Here is an 18,185-nt window from a genome sequence, read left to right as displayed (position 1 = left end):
TTGGTGCTTGCAGACTAGAAAGGGGAAAAATCGGTCAGGTTTCATAGAAACATAGAAACATAGAAGATAGGAGCAGGAGTAGGCCATTCGGCCCTTCGAGCCTGCTCCGCCATTCAATGAGATCATGGCTGATCATCCAATTTCAGTACCCTGTCCCTGCCTTCTCCCCATATCCCTTGATCCCTTTAGCCTTAAGAAACATATCCAACTCTTTCTTGAATATATTTAATGAACTGGCCTCCACCGCCCTCTGTGGCAGACAATTCCACAGGTTCGCCACTCTCTGGGTGAAGAAATTCCTCCTCATTTCAGTCCTAAATGGCTTACCCCTTATCCTTAGACTATGACCCCTGGTTCTGGACTCCCCGGCCATCAGAAACATCCTTCCTGCATCTAGTCTGTCCAGGCCTGAGAGAATTTTATAGGTTTCGATGAGATCCCCTCTCAATCTTCTAAACTCTAGCGAGTATAAGCCCAATCGACACAATCTCTCCTCATACGTCATTCCTGCCATCCCAGGTATCAGCCTGGTGAATCTTTGCTGCACTCCTTCCATGACAAGAACGTCCTTCCTCAGGTAAGGCGACCAAAACTGCACACAATACTCAAGGTGTGGTCTCACCAAGGCCCTGTACAACTGTAACAAGACATCCTTGTTCCTGTACTCGAACCCTCTTGCTACAAAGGCCAACATACCATTTGCCTTCTTAACCGTCTGCTGCACCTGCATGCTTACCTTCAGCGACTGGTGCACAAGAACACCCAGGTCCCTTTGCACTTCCCCTTCTCCCAATCTATTGCCATTCAAATAATAATCTGCCTTCCTGTTTTTGCCACCAAAGTGGATAACCTCACATTTATCCACATTATAGTGCATTTGCCATGTTTCTGCCCAATCACCCAACCTGTCCAAATCGTACTGGAGTTTCACGACATCCTCCTCACAGCTTACCCTCCCACCCAGCTTTGTGTCGTCTGCAAATTTGGAGATATTACACCCAATTCCCTCGTCCAGATCATTAATATATATTGTGAACAGCTGGGGTCCTAGGACCGATCCCTGCGGTACCCCACTAGTCACTGCCTGCCACTCGGAAAACGACCCATTTATTCCAACTCTTTGCTTTCTGTCCGCCAACCAGTTCTCTATCCAAGTCAATACCTTGCCCCCAATCCCATGTGCCTTAATTTTGCACACTAATCTCTTATGTGGGACCTTATCGAAAGCCTTCTGAAAGTCCAAATACACCACATCCACTGGTTCTCCCTTATCTATTTTACCAGTTACATCCTCAAAAAATTCCAGTAGATTAGTCAAGCATGATTTACCTTTTGTAAATCCATGTTGACTTTGTCCGATCCTGTCATGCTTTCCAAGTGCTCTGCTATTACATCTTTTATAATGGACTCTAGCATTTTCCCCACTACCGATGTCAGGCTTACCGGTCTATAATTCCCCGCTTTTTCTCTACCATCTTTTTTGAATAGTGGGGTAACATTAGCTACCCTCCAATCCATGGGTACTGTTCCAGAGTCTGCTGCTGATTGCTGTTTAGTGATTCTAGTATTAAAGTGTGCATTTGTGGACATCAAATGGAGTTCACCAAACGTTGAATAGCCTATCATTACTCATTGGCCTTGAAATTACACTGCGGGATACCAACATACTAACACTAACTCATTTTACTGAAATTCCTCCATTCACTATTTTAGGAGGTGTTAACCCAATTATTTTAAACAACTTAACGGCTCCACTAATGTAGCAGATGAATGTTTTAGTGTTTGTTTGCTAGTATTCCAAAGTATAATTTCAGGACCACTGTCTAGTCCTACATATTGCTACCCAAGGAACTAGAAACTATGGGGGCAATTTTAACTCTCAAAAACAGGTGGGTTTGGGTAGGGTGGGCAGTTAAAATTTAAAAAAATCTCAAACCCAAACCCGAACCCAACCCGCCTACTTCACGTTTTAACAGAGGTGGGACAAGGGGCGGGCAACCAACCTGCTCCCAGGAGGAGGGTCACTCATTTAAATATTTTAATGTGGGTGCACGCCTAAGGCATTATCCATGTTTCAAGCTTAATGCTGGCCGGTTGGGTTTCCCAGGCTTCGGGAAACCCGGCAGCGAAAGGGAGGCGAGGACTGCTGCAAGGAACAGGCAAATGCTTTTCCAGCTGGCCCCCAAGCAAACCTGTAAACCTCCCCAACGATTAGACCCCTCCCTCGTGATCACTGACCCCCCCCATCATCGCAGCTCTCCCTGACCCCCATCTCTCTCTCCAATCTCTCTCCGACCCCCCTCTGATCTCTCCCCCGACCTCCTATTTCTCCCTCCGATCTCTCCCTGACTCCCCCATCTCTGCCCCGATCTCTCTACAACCCCCCGCGATCACACTCTGACCCTCCAAACCACATTTATCCAACCTCCACTCCCCCTCGCGATCTCTACCCCGAAGAGCAAGAAGCTTACTTGCTCCTGGGCTGGGGCCTCTTCTGCAGCGTTCTCCATATGATATGGTGTGGAGATGCCGGAGTTGGACTGGGGTGGACAAATGTAGGAAGTTACACAACACCAGGTTATAGTCCAACAGCTTTATTTGAAATCACAAGCTTTCGGAGCGCTGCTCCTTCTTCAGGTGGTGGAGAAATGCATAAAGACACAGCTTATATAGTCAGAGAATCATGTCATATGTTTACAGGTAACCTTTCCAACTGCCATTTATCACACCTCGGCAGAGAGATAATCACAGCAGTCAAAGGTGTGAATGGTGTCCAAACAGGTCAGTCAGGGAAACATTACATCAAAGAACAATGAGGTGGGGTCACAGGGGGTCAAATATTACAGATGCTGGGGTCTGTATGAAAAACAAAAAAACAGACAAGAAACATTTTTTTTGGCTGGAAATCACAGCAGGTCCGGCCGCATCTGTGTAGAGAGAACAAGCCAATGTCGACTCGAGTCTGGATGACCCTGCATCAGGTGGGGTTACATGTAGCATGACATGAACCCAAGATCTCGGTTGAGGCCGTCCTCATGGGTGCGGAACTTGGCTATCAGTTTCTGCTCGACGATTTTGCGTTGTCGTGTGTCTCGAAGGCCACCTTGGAGAATGCTTACCCGAAGATCAGAGGCTGAATGTCCTTGACTGCTGAAGTGTTCCCCGACTGGGAGGGAACAGTCCTGCCTGGTGATTGTTGCGCGGTGTCCGTTCATCCGTTGTCGCAGTGTCTGCATGGTCTCGCCGATGTACCATGCGGGGCATCCTTTCCTGCAACGTATGAGGTAGACAACGTTGGCCGAGTCACATGAGTATGTACCATGTACCTGGTGGGTGGTGTCATCACGTGTGATGATGGTATCTGTGTTGATGATCTGGCATGTCTTGCAGAGGTTGCTGTGGCAGGGTTGTGTGGTGTCATGGTTGCTGTTCTCCTGAAAGCTGGGTAATTTGCTGCGAACGATGGTCTGTTTGAGGTTAGGCGGCTGTTTGAAAGTGAGTAGTGGAGGCGTGGGGATGGCCTTAGCGAGGTGTTGGTACATGGTACATACTCATGTGACTCGGCCAACATTGTCTACCTCATACGTTGCAGGAAAGGATGCCCCCGGAGCATGGTACATCGGCGAGACCATGCAGACACTGCGACAACGGATGAACGGACACCGCGCAACAATCACCAGGCAGGACTGTTCCCTCCCAGTCGGGGAACACTTCAGCAGTCAAGGACATTCAGCCTCCGATCTTCGGGTAAGCATTCTCCAAGATGGCCTTCGAGACACACGACAACGCAAAATCGTCGAGCAGAAACTGATAGCCAAGTTCCGCACCCATGAGGACGGCCTCAACCGAGATCTTGGGTTCATGTCACGCTACATGTAACCCCACCTGATGCAGGGTCATCCAGACTCGAGTCGACATTGGCTTGTTCTCTCTACACAGATGCGGCCAGTCCTGCTGTGATTTCCAGCCAAAAAAAATGTTTCTTGTCTGTTTTTTTGTTTTTCATACAGACCCCAGCATCTGTAATATTTGACCCCCTGTGACCCCACCTCATTGTTCTTTGATGTAATGTTTCCCTGACTGACCTGTTTGGACACCATTCACACCTTTGACTGCTGTGATTATCTCTCTGCCGAGGTGTGATAAATGGCAGTTGGAAAGGTTACCTGTAAACATCTGACATGATTCTCTGACTATATAAGCTGTGTCTTTATGCATTTCTCCACCACCTGAAGAAGGAGCAGCGCTCCGAAAGCTTGTGATTTCAAATAAAGCTGTTGGACTATAACCTGGTGTTGTGTAACTTCCTACATTTCTCCATATGATAGAGAGCCAAGCCTGTCAATCAGGCGGGGAACCAGTTTAAAAGAAAATCCACTCACGCTATGAAGTTAAAACTCTATGCCGTTCGGGGAGACCAGAACTCCTCTCCCCAGCTTGGAAATCCCACCCCAGTAAATATTGGGGCCTATGCCCTCGCATAAATCACCACTTTCAGTAGATAAGGAGTTAAAATATCAGGTGAGGAAAGGAATGGCATTCCAACTTGAGGTCTTTAACTTTTAAAAGTAAAGTATATAAAGTGTGCTGCTTAGCAGCTGAAGATGTGCAGCATGGATGATGTGTGATCAACTGTTCCTGGTGAGTTCTCCAGCAGCTTTGTTAATGTGCCGCACAACTGGGACAAAAGACAGCACATTGTAATAAAGGAACTAATCTGTGTCAAAGGCATTGCTTTCTAAAATCTAAGCTCGAAATTGGCAGGGAGATGCCTACTGTTGCATTTTTCTAGCCAGCAGACATCCAAAAGTAAGACAGAGCAATTGGATTCATTTTACCCTGACATCACACCCTATGAAACTTAGATTATCTAAATCCAGGTTGTTGGAGAGCCCCAGGATTTTTACTGCACTGGCAGTGTGTGGATGGATATTCTGAACCTTTTGGAAACAAGCACTGCACAAACAAAGGTGCCTCTTTTCCAGATGGGGCAGGCTTGATGGGACCAGCTAGTCTTTTCCTGCTTGCCAATTTTGTAAATTCATAAATGTAAAACAAATGGGATGATACCAATGCAATATTTGAAATAAAAACATAATTAAGTGTTGATGGTAATTGATTGGACAGTCAATTTCTTGCACCAGAAGACTACAAACATGGAAGTATGTAAATCTTTGGTGTTACTAACTGATATGCCTATCAATTAGTCCAATAAAAGGTGACGAGTTAAGAACGTAACTGAAGGTTTTTATTGGCTAAATAACAGAGCCCACCCTCGTGGGTGATCCGATCCAACAGGGAGGAATACTAGCCAGTCAGCTACCTTTATACCTGGGCAGGTAATGGGCGGAGTCGGAGGTGGTCAGCCCAGGTATAACAGTGCGACAAGAGGCGACCTCGTGTAGTGATGTGACAGTGAGAACAGTGAGAACAATATACAGTGATAACTATAACAGTGGTTTACCACACTAACAAAATGGCATAGTACATGCACTGATCAGACAACATTGTAATCAAAATTTGGTCTTGTGCGAAAGTCTCTAAATTGGCCAAATTTTGGTATTTGAATTTGGGCATTTTATCTTAGTCCAGTAATGCCCACCATCCTACACTTTGAATCTCATTATATTGGCCTGAATTTTGTGCTCAATCAGATTGAAGAATCCTTACTGAGACATGCAGGCCTAGAAATTGGACATCAGCAGAAACATTCAATGTAACACCCTTCTGGTGGCGTTAGTGGAGGCATCCAACCCGAATTTCCCGTCCAGGAGCGGTGTTGCAGCATCTTACAGCCTCTGGGAGCGAGGCTGTGGAGTTCGCAAGGAATTGCGGGCAATTAAAAGGGCTATTAATTAAAGGGGCAATGCACTCAAAACTAATACAAATTAAAATGCACTGGAAAAAATGCAGTTTTCAGCCCTTACTGCCTTTCAAAAAAAATGACCATTAAAAAGAAGTCCCCAATGGGAGCGTTCAGCAGTTAAAGCTGAATTGCCTTCCGAACCTCAAAAAATGGGAAAAGTGCTTCAACACTAACAAAAATGGCTCAGCAAGCCAGGGAAGGGACACCCAGGGTCTCACACGCAGCACTCCAGTTTTGTGCAGGGGGTCAACACTGCAAGTGAAGTCCTCTACCCACAAGGGCCAGGAGGCCCTCCAGAAAGACCGATGTGGGACCACATCACCAAGGCTGTCACTGCCAGCAGTGTCACCCCCACCACCTGGCTCCAGTGCCCAAAGAGGCTTCTTGACCTCAGACCACTGGTCAAGGTCAGTGAATGCATCTTCAAAAGCCATCTCCTACCAACTGCCCCACTAGTCTCACACACTGCTCAGTGCACGAATCCCAATGCATGAAGTGTGACATCACCAGAAAGCAGGTAAGTGATTGGTTGGTGAGTATTTCTCTCTTTTTAAACCTTAACTCTTTGGTTTATAGTTTCTAAAGTCTCTGTGGTGTAGCGAGGACTGTTTGTAAACCAGGGCCCTTAAGTATATCATTTAACTGTAGTGTAATTGGTGGGATTGATTTGATTTAATTTAAATTAATTAAAGGGGAAGTCATGGCAGGACAGCCCGGTGCTGTGGTATGCTCCTCCTGCGCTATGTGGGAACTCAGGGACACTTCCTGTGTCCCTAACAACCATGTGTGCAGGAAGTGTGTCCAGTTGCAGCTACTGGCAGACTGCATTGCGGTGCTGGAGCAGCGAGTGGATACATACTGGACCATTCACGATGCTGAGGACATCGTGAATAGCACATTTAATCAGTTGGTCACACCGCAGGTAAAGGTGGCACAGGCAGAAAGGGAATGGGTGATCAACAGAAAGAGTAGTAGGCGCAGGCAGGTAGTGCAGGGGTCCCCTGTGGCCATCCCCCTCTCAAACCGATATACCGCTTTGGATACTGATGGGGGGATGGCTTACCAGGGGAAGGCAGCAGCAGCCAACTTCCTGGCACCAGGGGTGGCTCTGCTGCACAGGATGGGAGGAAAAAGAGGGGTAGAGCTATAGTAATAGGGGATTCTATTGTAAGGGGAATAGATAGGCATTTCTGCGGCGCAAACGAGACTCCAGGATGGAGTGTTGCCTCCCTGGTGCAAGGGTCAAGGATGTCTCAGAGCGGCTGCAGAACATCTTGGAAGGGGAGGGTGAACAGCCAGTTGTCGTGGTGCATATAGGTACCAATGATATAGGTAAAAAACGGGATGAGGTCCTAAAAGCTGAGTATAGGGAGTTAGGAGGTAAATTAAAAAATAGGACCTCAAAGGTAGTAATCTCAGGATTGTTACCAGTGCCACGTGCTTGTCAGAGTAGAAATAGAAGAATATTTCAGATTAATATGTGGCTAGAAGAATGGTGCCAGGGGGAGGGATTCAAATTCCTGGGACATTGGAACCGGTTCTGGGAGAGGTGGGACCAGTTCAAACTGGACAGTTTGCACCTGGGCAAGGCCGGGACCGATGTCCTAGGGGGAGTGTTTGCTAGAGCTCTGGGGGAGGGTTTAAACTAAAATGGCAGGGGGTTGGGAACCTGAGCAGGGGGACAGAGGAAAAGGAAACGAGGATAAAAGCAAAAGATAGGAAGGAGAAAAACAAAAGTGGCAGTCAGAGAAATCAACAGTTTAAATCAAACATGGCCACAGTAAATAATAATTCAAATAGGTCTAAGAGCGTTAAAAAAACAAGCCTGAAGGCTTTGTGTCTTAATGCGAGGAGCATTCGTAATAAGGTGGAAGAATTAGCTGCGCAAATAGAGGTAAACGAATATGATTTGATTGGGATTACGGAAACATGGCTCCAGGGTGGCGAAGGCTGGGAACTCAACATCCAGGGGTATTCAATATTCAGGAAAGATAGGCAAAAAGGAAGGGGAGGTGGGGTAGCATTACTGGTTAAAGAAGGGATTAACACAATTGTAAGGAAGGATATTACCTCTGATGATGTGGTATCTGTATGGGTAGAACTGAGAAATACCAAGGGGCAGAAAATGTTAGTGGGAGTGGTATATAGACCTCCAAACAGTAATGCGGAGGTTGGGGATAGCAATAAAAGGGAAATTAGAGAAGCGTGCAAAAAGGGCACAGCAGTCATCATGGGTGACTTTAATCTATATATAGATTGGGCTAACCAAATTAGTAACAATACTGTGGAGGAGGAATTCCTGGAGTGTTTACGGGATGGTTTCCTGGACCAATATGTCGAGGAACCAACCAGAGATCAGGCCATCTTAGATTGGGTATTATGTAACGAGAAAGGATTAATTAGCAATCTTGTTGTACGAGACCCCTTGGGTTGGAGCGATCGTAATATGATCGAATTCTTCATTAAGATGGAGAATGAAGTAGTTGACTCAGAGACTAGGGTCCTGAATTTAAATAAAGGAAACTATGATGGTCTGAGGCGCAAATTAGGTAGGATTGATTGGGGAATATCACTCAAAGGGTTAACGGTGGATAGGCAATGGAAAACATTCAAAGACCGCATGGATGAACTACAGAATTTGTTCATCCCAGTTTGGCATAAAAATAAAACAAAAAAGGTGACTCAACCATGGCTAACGAGGGAAATTAGGGATAGCAGAAGATCCAAGGAGAGGACATATAAATTGGCCAGAAAAAGCAGTAATCCAGAGGGTTGGGAGCAGTTCAGGATTCAACAAAGGAGGACAAAGGGATTAATTAAGAAAGGGAAAATTGAATATGAGAGTAAGCTTGCAGGGAACATAAAAACTGACTGTAAAAGCTTTTATAGATATGTGAAGGGAAAAAGATTGGTGAAGTCAAGCGTAGGTCTCTTGCAGTCAGAATCAGGGGAATTTATAATGGGGAACAAAGAAACGGACACCAATTAAATACATATTTTGGTTCTGTCTTCACAAATGAGGACACAAATAACCTCCCAGAAATGTCGGGGAACATAGGGTCTGATGAAAGGGAGGAACTGAAAGAAATCAGTATTTGTAGGGAAATGGTGTTAGGGAAATTGATGGGATTGAAGGCCGATAAATCCCCAGGGCCTGATAATCTACATCCTAGGGTACTTAAGGAAGTGGCCCTAGAAATAGTAGATGCATTGCTGATCATCTTCCAACATTAGATGGAATCTGGAACAGTACCCATGGATTGGAGGGTAATTAATGTTACCTCACTATTCAAAAAAGGTGGTAGAGAGAAAACGGGGAATTACAGTCCGGTAAGCCTGACATCGATAGTGGGGAAAATGCTAGAGTCCATTATAAAAGATGTAATAGCAAATCACTTGGAAAACAGTGACATGATCGGACAAAGTCAACATGGATTTACAAAAGGTAAATCGTGCTTGACTAATCTGGAATTTTTTGAGGATGTAACTAGTAAAATAGATAAGGGAGAACCAGTGGATGTGGTGTATTTGGACTTTCAGAAGGCTTTCGATAAGGTCCCACATAAAAGATTAGCGTGTAAAGTTAAGGCACATGGGATTGGGGGCAAGGTATTGACTTGGATAGAGAACTGGTTGGCAGATAGAAAGCAAAGAGTTGGAATAAACGGGTCTTTTTCCGAGTGGCAAGCAGTGACTAGTGGGGTACCGCAGGGATCAGTCCTTGGACCCCAGCTATTCACAATATATATTAATGATCTAGACAAGGGAACTAGATGTAATATCTCCAAATTTGCAGATGACATAAAGCTGGGTGGACGTGTGTGCTGTGAAGAGGATGCCAAAAAACTACAGGATGATTTGGACAGGTTGGGTGATTGGGCAGAAGCATGGCAGATGCAATATAACGTGGATAAATGTGAGGTTATCCACTTTGGTGTCAAAAACAGGAAGGCAGATTATTATCTGAATGGCAATAGATTGGGAGAAGGGGAAGTGCAACGAGACCTGGGTGTCCTTGTGCACCAGTCACTGAAGTTAAGCATGCAGGTGCAGCAGGCGGTTAAGAAGGCAAATGGTTTGTTGGCCTTCATAGCAAGAGGGTTTGAGTACAGGAACAAGGATGTCTTGCTACAGTTGTACAGGGCCTTGGTGAGACCACATCTTGAGTATTGTGTGCAGTTTTGGTCGCCTTACCTGAGGAAGGATATTCTTGCCATGGAAGGAGTTCAGCGAAGATTCACCAGGCTGATACCTGGGATGGCAGGAATGACGTATGAGGAGAGATTGGAGAGATTGGGCTTGTACTCGCTGGAGTTTAGAAGAATGAGAGGGGATCTCATTGAAACTTATAAAATTCTGGCAGGACTGGACAGACTAGATACAGGGAGGATGTTCCCGATGGTCGGGGAATCCAGAACCAGGGGTCACAGTCTAAGGATAAGGGGTAGGCCTTTTAGGACAGAAATGAGGAGGAATTTCTTCACCCAGAGAGCGGTGAACCTGTGGAATTCTCTACCACAGAAGGCAGTAGAGGCTAATTCATTAAATATATTCAAGAAGGAGTTGGACATATTTCTTAAGGCTAAAGGGATCAAGGGGTATGGGGAGAAAGCAGGTACCGGGTACTGAACTTGGATGATCAGCCATGATCGCATTGAATGGCGGAGCAGGCTCGAGGGGCCGAATGGCCTGCTCCTGCTCCTATCTTCTATATTTCTATATACCACCCCCCAATCACTCACCTAGCAACAATCTGTACCAATCACGAGGGACCGCTCCCATTCCTAGCCTCATCTCACCCCCTTGGAGGAGACGGTGCAGGCCATTCTTGGCAGGGGCATGGTTGACCCCTTGGCCAGCATTAGGGCTGAAAGATACAAGATGCTGGTATCCTCATATGTTATCCTCCTTCTCACATGCACCTCTTGCTTTCCCGCCCTCCCCTCACCACAACTCCATCCTTGTGGCTCCCTCATTCCACACACTCAAGAAATGCAGCCCTCCCAGCCAGTGGTTGGCCAAGAAGAGTGAGAGGAGAGTGAAGAAGAAGATTGATTTGACACTCCCAGCCACCAGCTCCTCAAGGTCGACCAGCAAGCCCATTTGCAGTGTCCCCCACTGAAAGTCAGCAGCCTTCCACCAGCTATGCTGCAGCCACTGGGGTAGCACTGTGTGGCATCAGTAGGATAGGCAAAGGCACACACAAGACAGTCACTAAGAGAATGCAGAAGGGTGATGAGTTAATTTCTTGATGTCATATTAGATGGATAGATGTATAAAGTTGGATTGGAAAGTTTCCTTTGTGGTGACATTTATTTCAATATTGTGGCCAAGAGGACGCTGTGATGGTCAGTAGCGAAGGGAAGGTGTGGGACAAATGTTGAAAGGGAAATTGGGGTTGTGGTCACTGGTACTGCAGGCGGATGATTCCATCCCAGATATCCCAGTCAGAAAGGGGCTGTCTGGGTTGCATCCTTCCTTCTGCTTCCTCTTCTTCTGCTTCCTCCTTTTCGACTTCCTCCTCTTCTGCTTCCTCCTCCTTGGCTTCTTCCTCTTTTGTTTCTTCCTCTTCTGTGATCCTCTTCCCTCTGTGAGTGCATGCTGTAAATCTGAAATGACAGCATACAATGCTGGAAATACTCAGCTGGTCAGGCAGCATCTTGACCTGAGACATGAACTCTGATTCTCTCTCCACGGATGTTGCCTGACCTGCTGAGTATTTGAAGCATTTTCTGCCTTCTCAGATGCATTCCTTTACCATCTGAGGCCTGGCAAGTGTCCAGCAGCACTCCCTACACACTTAAAAAAAACTTTTACCATCTATTGCAGCAAACCACTACTTAAATAAAATCAAAAAAACCCAGTCCAAAAGTTTAAATGCAAACTTACCTGAAAGATGTGTGTGTCCCTTTAAGAGGTGCTGACAGTGCCTCTGTCAATCTGCTTGCATGCTGGGTTTACCTGGCATGCTTAGGACTCAGCGCTGAACTCAGCGCTAGGGTCGCAGTTCACCGTGGTGACGTTAAGTTGGCGTTGCACGCCGGCTGACGTCACCACTCCGCCATTTTTTTGCAGGGTGCTACTTCGTAATGGCAGTGCTACCAGGGCTTCAAAAATGGAGGACACCATGGGTCCTGCCACCATCTGGTGGAAGAGCGGCAGCCGCTGCTTTCTTGACATTACACCGCACTAACGGGTGGCGCTAAGGTAGGGAATTCTAAACCAGGAAGTACAAATTAGAATATTTAATTCACTGTAAAATCATGTACAGAAAGCAAAATAAAGAGATGGAAAGAAAGATGGGATTAAGAGAGAGAGATAAAAGAGACAGAAAAAAAATGTTAAAAATTATTATTTTTTTTTTTCAATCTCCAACAACAATTACATTCTGAAGGAATGAGACTTTACACTTGTAAAATTAAATTTTCAGTGTCAGAAATATTGTTTGGCAGTAATTAAGACTTATCTTGCTGTTAAAATTTCATTTATACCTGAATGCACCAGCCCTAACTTTTTCCGGCATGTTCAGTGGGTATGTACTGCAACTTCAAGCCTTTACATGGATTTCAATGATGAGCCTGTCAGCTTGTGGAGGAGCAGGGTAAATTGGACAGCAGCTTCCTGATTCCCACATTTAACTGCGCTAGTGCAGACTTACAGAAGTTGCTGTCCGATTTACTCCATAATAACGGTGAGCACTGTCAGCTTTCCTGTTATTCTTAATGCAAAATCCAGGCCATTATAAATACTTATCTCCTGAGCAAGATGATAACCAGGAAAATAGGTTAGTTGCGTTATTCACAAATTTGTAGTGTGCAGTACCACGGAGAAGGGCACTTGTCCATGCAATAACTGCTCATTTAATAATAACATAAAACTCACAATTCTCATTGCTAGCAGCAAATGGAGCATTGCCTTTCATTAGCAGGGCACCTTCCCCCATAAACATGTTAGCAAGCCAACTGCGCCAATCAGAATGAGGGATGTACAGCTTCCAATTGAAACTGGAGAAATACCAGGCAGTCTGGGCTTCATTGGCACAATAACCGCTCCCAAGTGGCACCCATGAACGAGGGATAGAACACTGATATGAGAGGGAAGACAGGGCAAACAACACCAACCCACCTGAAGCTCCATATGATCATCATCCCAATTCAACATCATCCTAAACCAATGTAGGGATGACTTTAACCATTTTAATATCTGATTATTTTCTCCCCCAGGCCACTGATAACAGATTGCCATCATCTTCAAAGTGTATTGTCCAAGTACTGTATGTATGATCAAACCAGAAAATTTAACACAGTACTGCATGCGCCTGCAAACATGATACAAATAAATGTATCTAAAGGTGTAAGCCAATATTCAGTTCCAAAAACACAAGTGGATTGGCGCCGCAGTGCATTAAGGTAAAACACCTATATTGCTGTCAATTTTTAGCTGTAATTTCATGAAACTGCTGATATACAAAATAATGCAAAGATATAAACGGGAAAACAATGCTTAGCATTCACTCAAGTACCGCCAATGCTGGTAAGTGCATTATTTCTACATGCTGTCTCTAAGGTTAAGCTGTCACCGCACAGCCAAATCGTCTTGGATGTGAAGGGCACATTATCAGAAACAAATGACTGACTCTTCCAGGTAGCATATTAAAAATAGGTGTTGATAAAGAATAATTTAAAGAAACTGACCCCCCAATTTCTTTTGTACAGTATTCCCAATTAACTATTTCTCAAATTACATATTCAAGATGCAATATTTATGATGAATTATCATTTCTGTGGTATATTACACCCATCACCATAAATTCTTGGTAAGCATGATCGAAAACACACAGAGCAGTCTCTGTTGAAGAACTGATACCTTCTACAGTATTAGGCTAGGAAGCATGAATTTCAGTCACAAGCTTCCTTGAGTTTACAAGTCACCTCTTCCAATATTATGACTTTGAAGATGAAGTTCAAAATAAAAGGGGACATTTTTTCTTCTTTTTATATTAAAAGGTTTACTGTGTTTTTGTCAATCCTTCCTTATTGCTGTTCTCCGTGACAAAATAGTCCCAAACTGTCAAGCTTTATGCAAATCACATCAAATAACAAAATTATTTCAATAAATATGCCACAAATAAGCTGCTGACTGCAACAGGTTCTAATACTTATTTTAGGTTGCATTTTCTTTTTGACAGAGGGTGCCTTGTTAGCTGCTAAAAGAAACTCAGAATATAAAGCAGTGCTCTGTCTACTAATTGCAAATATGCCTCATTCTAGAGACTTAACGTCATCTAGATACATTTGCAAGCTATGTCATTGTTCCATCCAAAGATTAAAATGCATTTAGAAAAACATTGTTAGGGCTTCTAAAATGATTAACCATTGGTAAACCACTGATTCCTAGGGAAAAATACAATCCTTATCGTTTTCCCTTTATAGCTCTTAGTTACTCAACCTCAAGGGATTCTCACTATATATGAGGATATAAGCAAAACAAATTCTAAATGGAACGATATATAGCGCGCATTTTTACAAGTCTCGGTTAAGCTGGTAGAAAAATTAACAGTCATTAATTTAATATATGACTGTTAATCAAACAGAAGTAGCTGACAAGGAAATGTAGAAACATTTACCAAAGTCAAAAGTAAAATGACTATAATACCAACAGTACCAATTACTTGCTTCTAAATGATAGGAATACAAATATATTTACAGCACTGTTTTTCTAACTAGACCACAAAGTATTAACTAAGGCTACAATGCTTACAATTTTTTTCAGATGCTAAAGGATTAATTTTTTACTTACCGGAGCAAATATCACCATACACATTTACAGAAAAAATTATAATCCAATTTCACTCCACAAACAAACAGGGTCTGGCACATGCTAAAATGAAGGGTTTCAAAACGTTTCCGCTGGACAATAGCTCTTGGATTCACTTTAGGAATAGATATAGAGCAAAAAAAAAATCAATGTGAGAGCAAGAAAGGTATTATCCCAAATCAGGCAGCTGCCTCAGTTGTATTTGTTGAGGGCAGAACTGTCATATTAGAGAAGAAATGCTGCGATCTTACTGGAGGAATCTGAGTCTGCAAAAAAATGGGCAGACTTTTCAGAAACCACAAAGCTCACGACAGCTTATAAAGTTCATCAAACACAGGAAGGTACTCAAATCACCGAGTGCAGTCTACAATAGCAATTGGCTCTGAGAACTTTTCTTGCATCAAAGCAGAAATAAATTTGGCGTGCTACTGCATATAAATTAATCTTTATTCAACAATACAATATTCAATGTTTCATTTTATTTTGAAGTTGTGGTATAGCTGGCAAATAATTTATTCTTCATGAAATATTCACATTCATATCTGAATGCCTGCTGCACAACGTTATACTGTAGGGTTGTCAAAGGAGCTACTGCTGTTAAAATAAATGTTATTCAGTAGGAACAAAGAACAAACAGAATATATCAAAATAGATGGGTGACTTTGCACTATTAGTGATTCAAGCTTCTATCAAATATGTATGCCTATACCAATTATTTATACATGTACATTATAGCATGCCTTTAGTGCCAGGATTTCAGGCTTTTTAAAGAATGATGATGGAGTGTACATTTGCTTTCAACACAGTACACATATTTATTTCCTGTCAATGCCAAGTGAATTTTCGATTGCTGTAATTATTTAATTTCAAATGTTGAATCTCAGGGCAGATGTAAAACATCTGTACACTAAAATTGTTGCCGGTACTATCCATCACTGTCACCAGTGCAGAATAAACAACAACCATAAAACTAGGAGGAAAAAAAATCATTAATTTAATAAAGCCAGCTTTACAAAGTGCAATAGGTCACACAATTCTAAATTGGTCTGAACTAACCACCTACAGTCTCCAGCCCTACTTACCCTCCAGGTATCTCATCCTCATTTATTATCCTAGCCAATATAATAGACCAGATGCCCGTTGCAGTGTCACTTAATGTACTCTAATTAATCAGCCTAATTCTTTCTTGTGTTTATACATTTACTACATGATGCATACTTCTTCAAAAGTTCAGATGGTGTTCTGCACTATATGAGTGAAAATCGATTATAAATTTATTGGATCAATCTGTACATCATGACCACTGGTACGTCTTCAGATTGTACAATCAATGTAATCATTTAACTATTTCTTCATGGTAAACATATTAATGGACTATCTTCTATCCTCAATAATAGTTCAACTCAACACATTAGCTATTATTCTGGCTGGAAAGAATTGCATAATGTTGCTATTTTCCTGACAAAAACATGTTTATATCACATGTGTGAGGAAACAGACTACTGAACAAATTTTAATCAATAGGTTAGTATTTGCATTATTTATTCAAATGTGGGGACTGGGTTGAGGACTTTTTATGCCTCTCTTAGTCTCCATAGTTACCATAAAAGCACAACTAGAGCTATTTATATTTAAATAACTTTGAAATTAAACTCATTTCAATTTCTAACCCTGTGACTTTGGAGTGTAAACATTTTCTATAATATATGTGCATTTACATTTTATTATTGGTGGATTTCTAGTTAATAGTCTGTCATGTGAATCATTTATTTAGCAATTCCAACAGGAATTCACTTCCTGCTTAAGTTTCATATTCTGGAGCTGTCCCCAACCTGTCAATTGTAGAACTGAAGCAGCAAGTGTGATACTATTACTGGCACTCTCTTGATAACTCTGTCATTAACATTTACTTAAATTGTAAGGTTGCAGTCTTGAGTCAAGAGGTTGTTGAAGAATAAGCCAGTCTAACTTCAAGACATTTAAAAGCCTGTCACTTTATTGTACGGCTGCCAATTCATCTACAGCCTCAAAATTTCTGGCAACACTTTTCCCTCAGTGGACATCATTACTCTTAGTCTACAATAGAGATTAATCAGTATTTAGTTAAAATTGCAATTATGTGATCATAAAAATAAAAGCTAAATGAGTAAAGGGCCACTAAAGGATACTGCAGGGCAGATTTAAACTGATTCTCAGGTTATGGAAGAGAGCTGCTCAATTACTATCTTGCACCAGTCTATACTCCTGTAGGTGTTGCCTATGTTTCAGATTGGGGGTGCTTTGTATTGAATAGCATTATTAATATTAAAATGGACAGTAATGTCAGATAGTAATATGTTTCCTACATTACAACAGTAACTACACTTCAAAAGTACTTCATTGGCTGTAAAACGCTTTGGGACATCCTGAGGTTGTGAAAGGCACTATATAAATGCAAGACTTTTTTCTTTCATCTTGGATAGATTAAGAAAGCTCAAAATTGCATGGGGCTCCAGGTCTGGATAATATCCATCCAAAGGTGATTAAAGAGGTAGTAAACAATGAGAAGGAACTTAGTAACTGAGTTCAGGAGGACATAGACTGGTGAAATGGGCAGACTCATGGCAGATGAAATTTAACGCAGATAAGTGAGAGTGATACATTTTGGTAGGAAGAATGACGAGAGGCAATATAAACTAAATGGTGCAATTTTAAAGTTGCTGCAGGAACAGAGAGACCTGGGGGTGTACGTACACAAGTCTTTGAAGGTGGCAGGACAAGTTGAGAAGACTGTAAAAAAATCATATGGAATCCTAGGCTTTATTAATAAAGGCATAGGCTGGAATTTTCTGTACCAGGGCAGTTCGGGTGCGGGCTGTCCCCGTGGCGGGTCCTGTTCTTCATTCCATCCCACTCCTGAGATCAACTTTCTGTTAATGGCACCTATTAAGGCAGCACTGCACATTACCCAGCCCTATTAAATGGTGTGGGTCTGATGACGTCATTGATGACACGTGTTCAGCCGGGATATTTAAAGGAGCCATGACCACATTGCATTTGAAGGTTTATCTAGGATAGTGTAGGCAGCACACTGCACCATTGGAGTGTTGCAAAGAGTGGCAAACATGACTGCCCAGGTTCTCAGATGACTCACTCCATATGCTTGTAGAGGGAGTGAGAGCATGCAGGGAGGTCCTCTTCCCTTCCGATGAGCGGAAAAGATCTCCCCAGCAGACCAAGGAAGCTTGGCTCCAAATAGCAAAGGAGGGATAGGGTCAGGAGGATCTGGGTGCAGTGTCACAAATGTTTCAATGACCTTATTAGATCAGGAAAGGTGAGTTCAAAGTCACACTCAACTTCATCCTGCTGTGCCTCTCATCACATCCCCATCACTCTGCCTTCCCAAACCTATTCCTGCACATCATTACTCACACCAAGATAGCTTGCACATCCATCCATCCCTTTGTCTCTATCTACATTATCATATCCCCATCTGACTAAGCACCCCTCACACTCACCCTCA

The 18,185-nt window shown here is 43.1% G+C and overlaps 1 protein-coding gene across 1 annotated transcript in view; it reads right to left on the bottom strand.

Moving 5' to 3' along the window:
- The window catches only part of synpra (synaptoporin a), a 148,694-nt gene extending 133,751 nt beyond the window's left edge, over nt 1-14,943 (bottom strand). Inside the window, exon 1 of the mRNA XM_086001502.1 lies at nt 14,666-14,943. Within this exon, the coding sequence (XP_085857628.1) occupies nt 14,666-14,689 (24 nt within the window). The 5' untranslated portion in view covers nt 14,690-14,943. The remainder of the gene's footprint in view (nt 1-14,665) is intronic.
- Between the last annotated feature and the right edge of the window lie 3,242 nt (nt 14,944-18,185).

This window comes from Somniosus microcephalus, chromosome 11 (genome assembly GCF_052327205.1).
Source record: "Somniosus microcephalus isolate GS21.2 chromosome 11, FLI_Smic_1.0, whole genome shotgun sequence".
Lineage (NCBI taxonomy): Eukaryota > Metazoa > Chordata > Chondrichthyes > Squaliformes > Somniosidae > Somniosus > Somniosus microcephalus.
The sequence above is the reverse complement of the archived record's forward strand: the minus strand, read 5'-3'. Positions and strand labels throughout refer to the sequence as shown.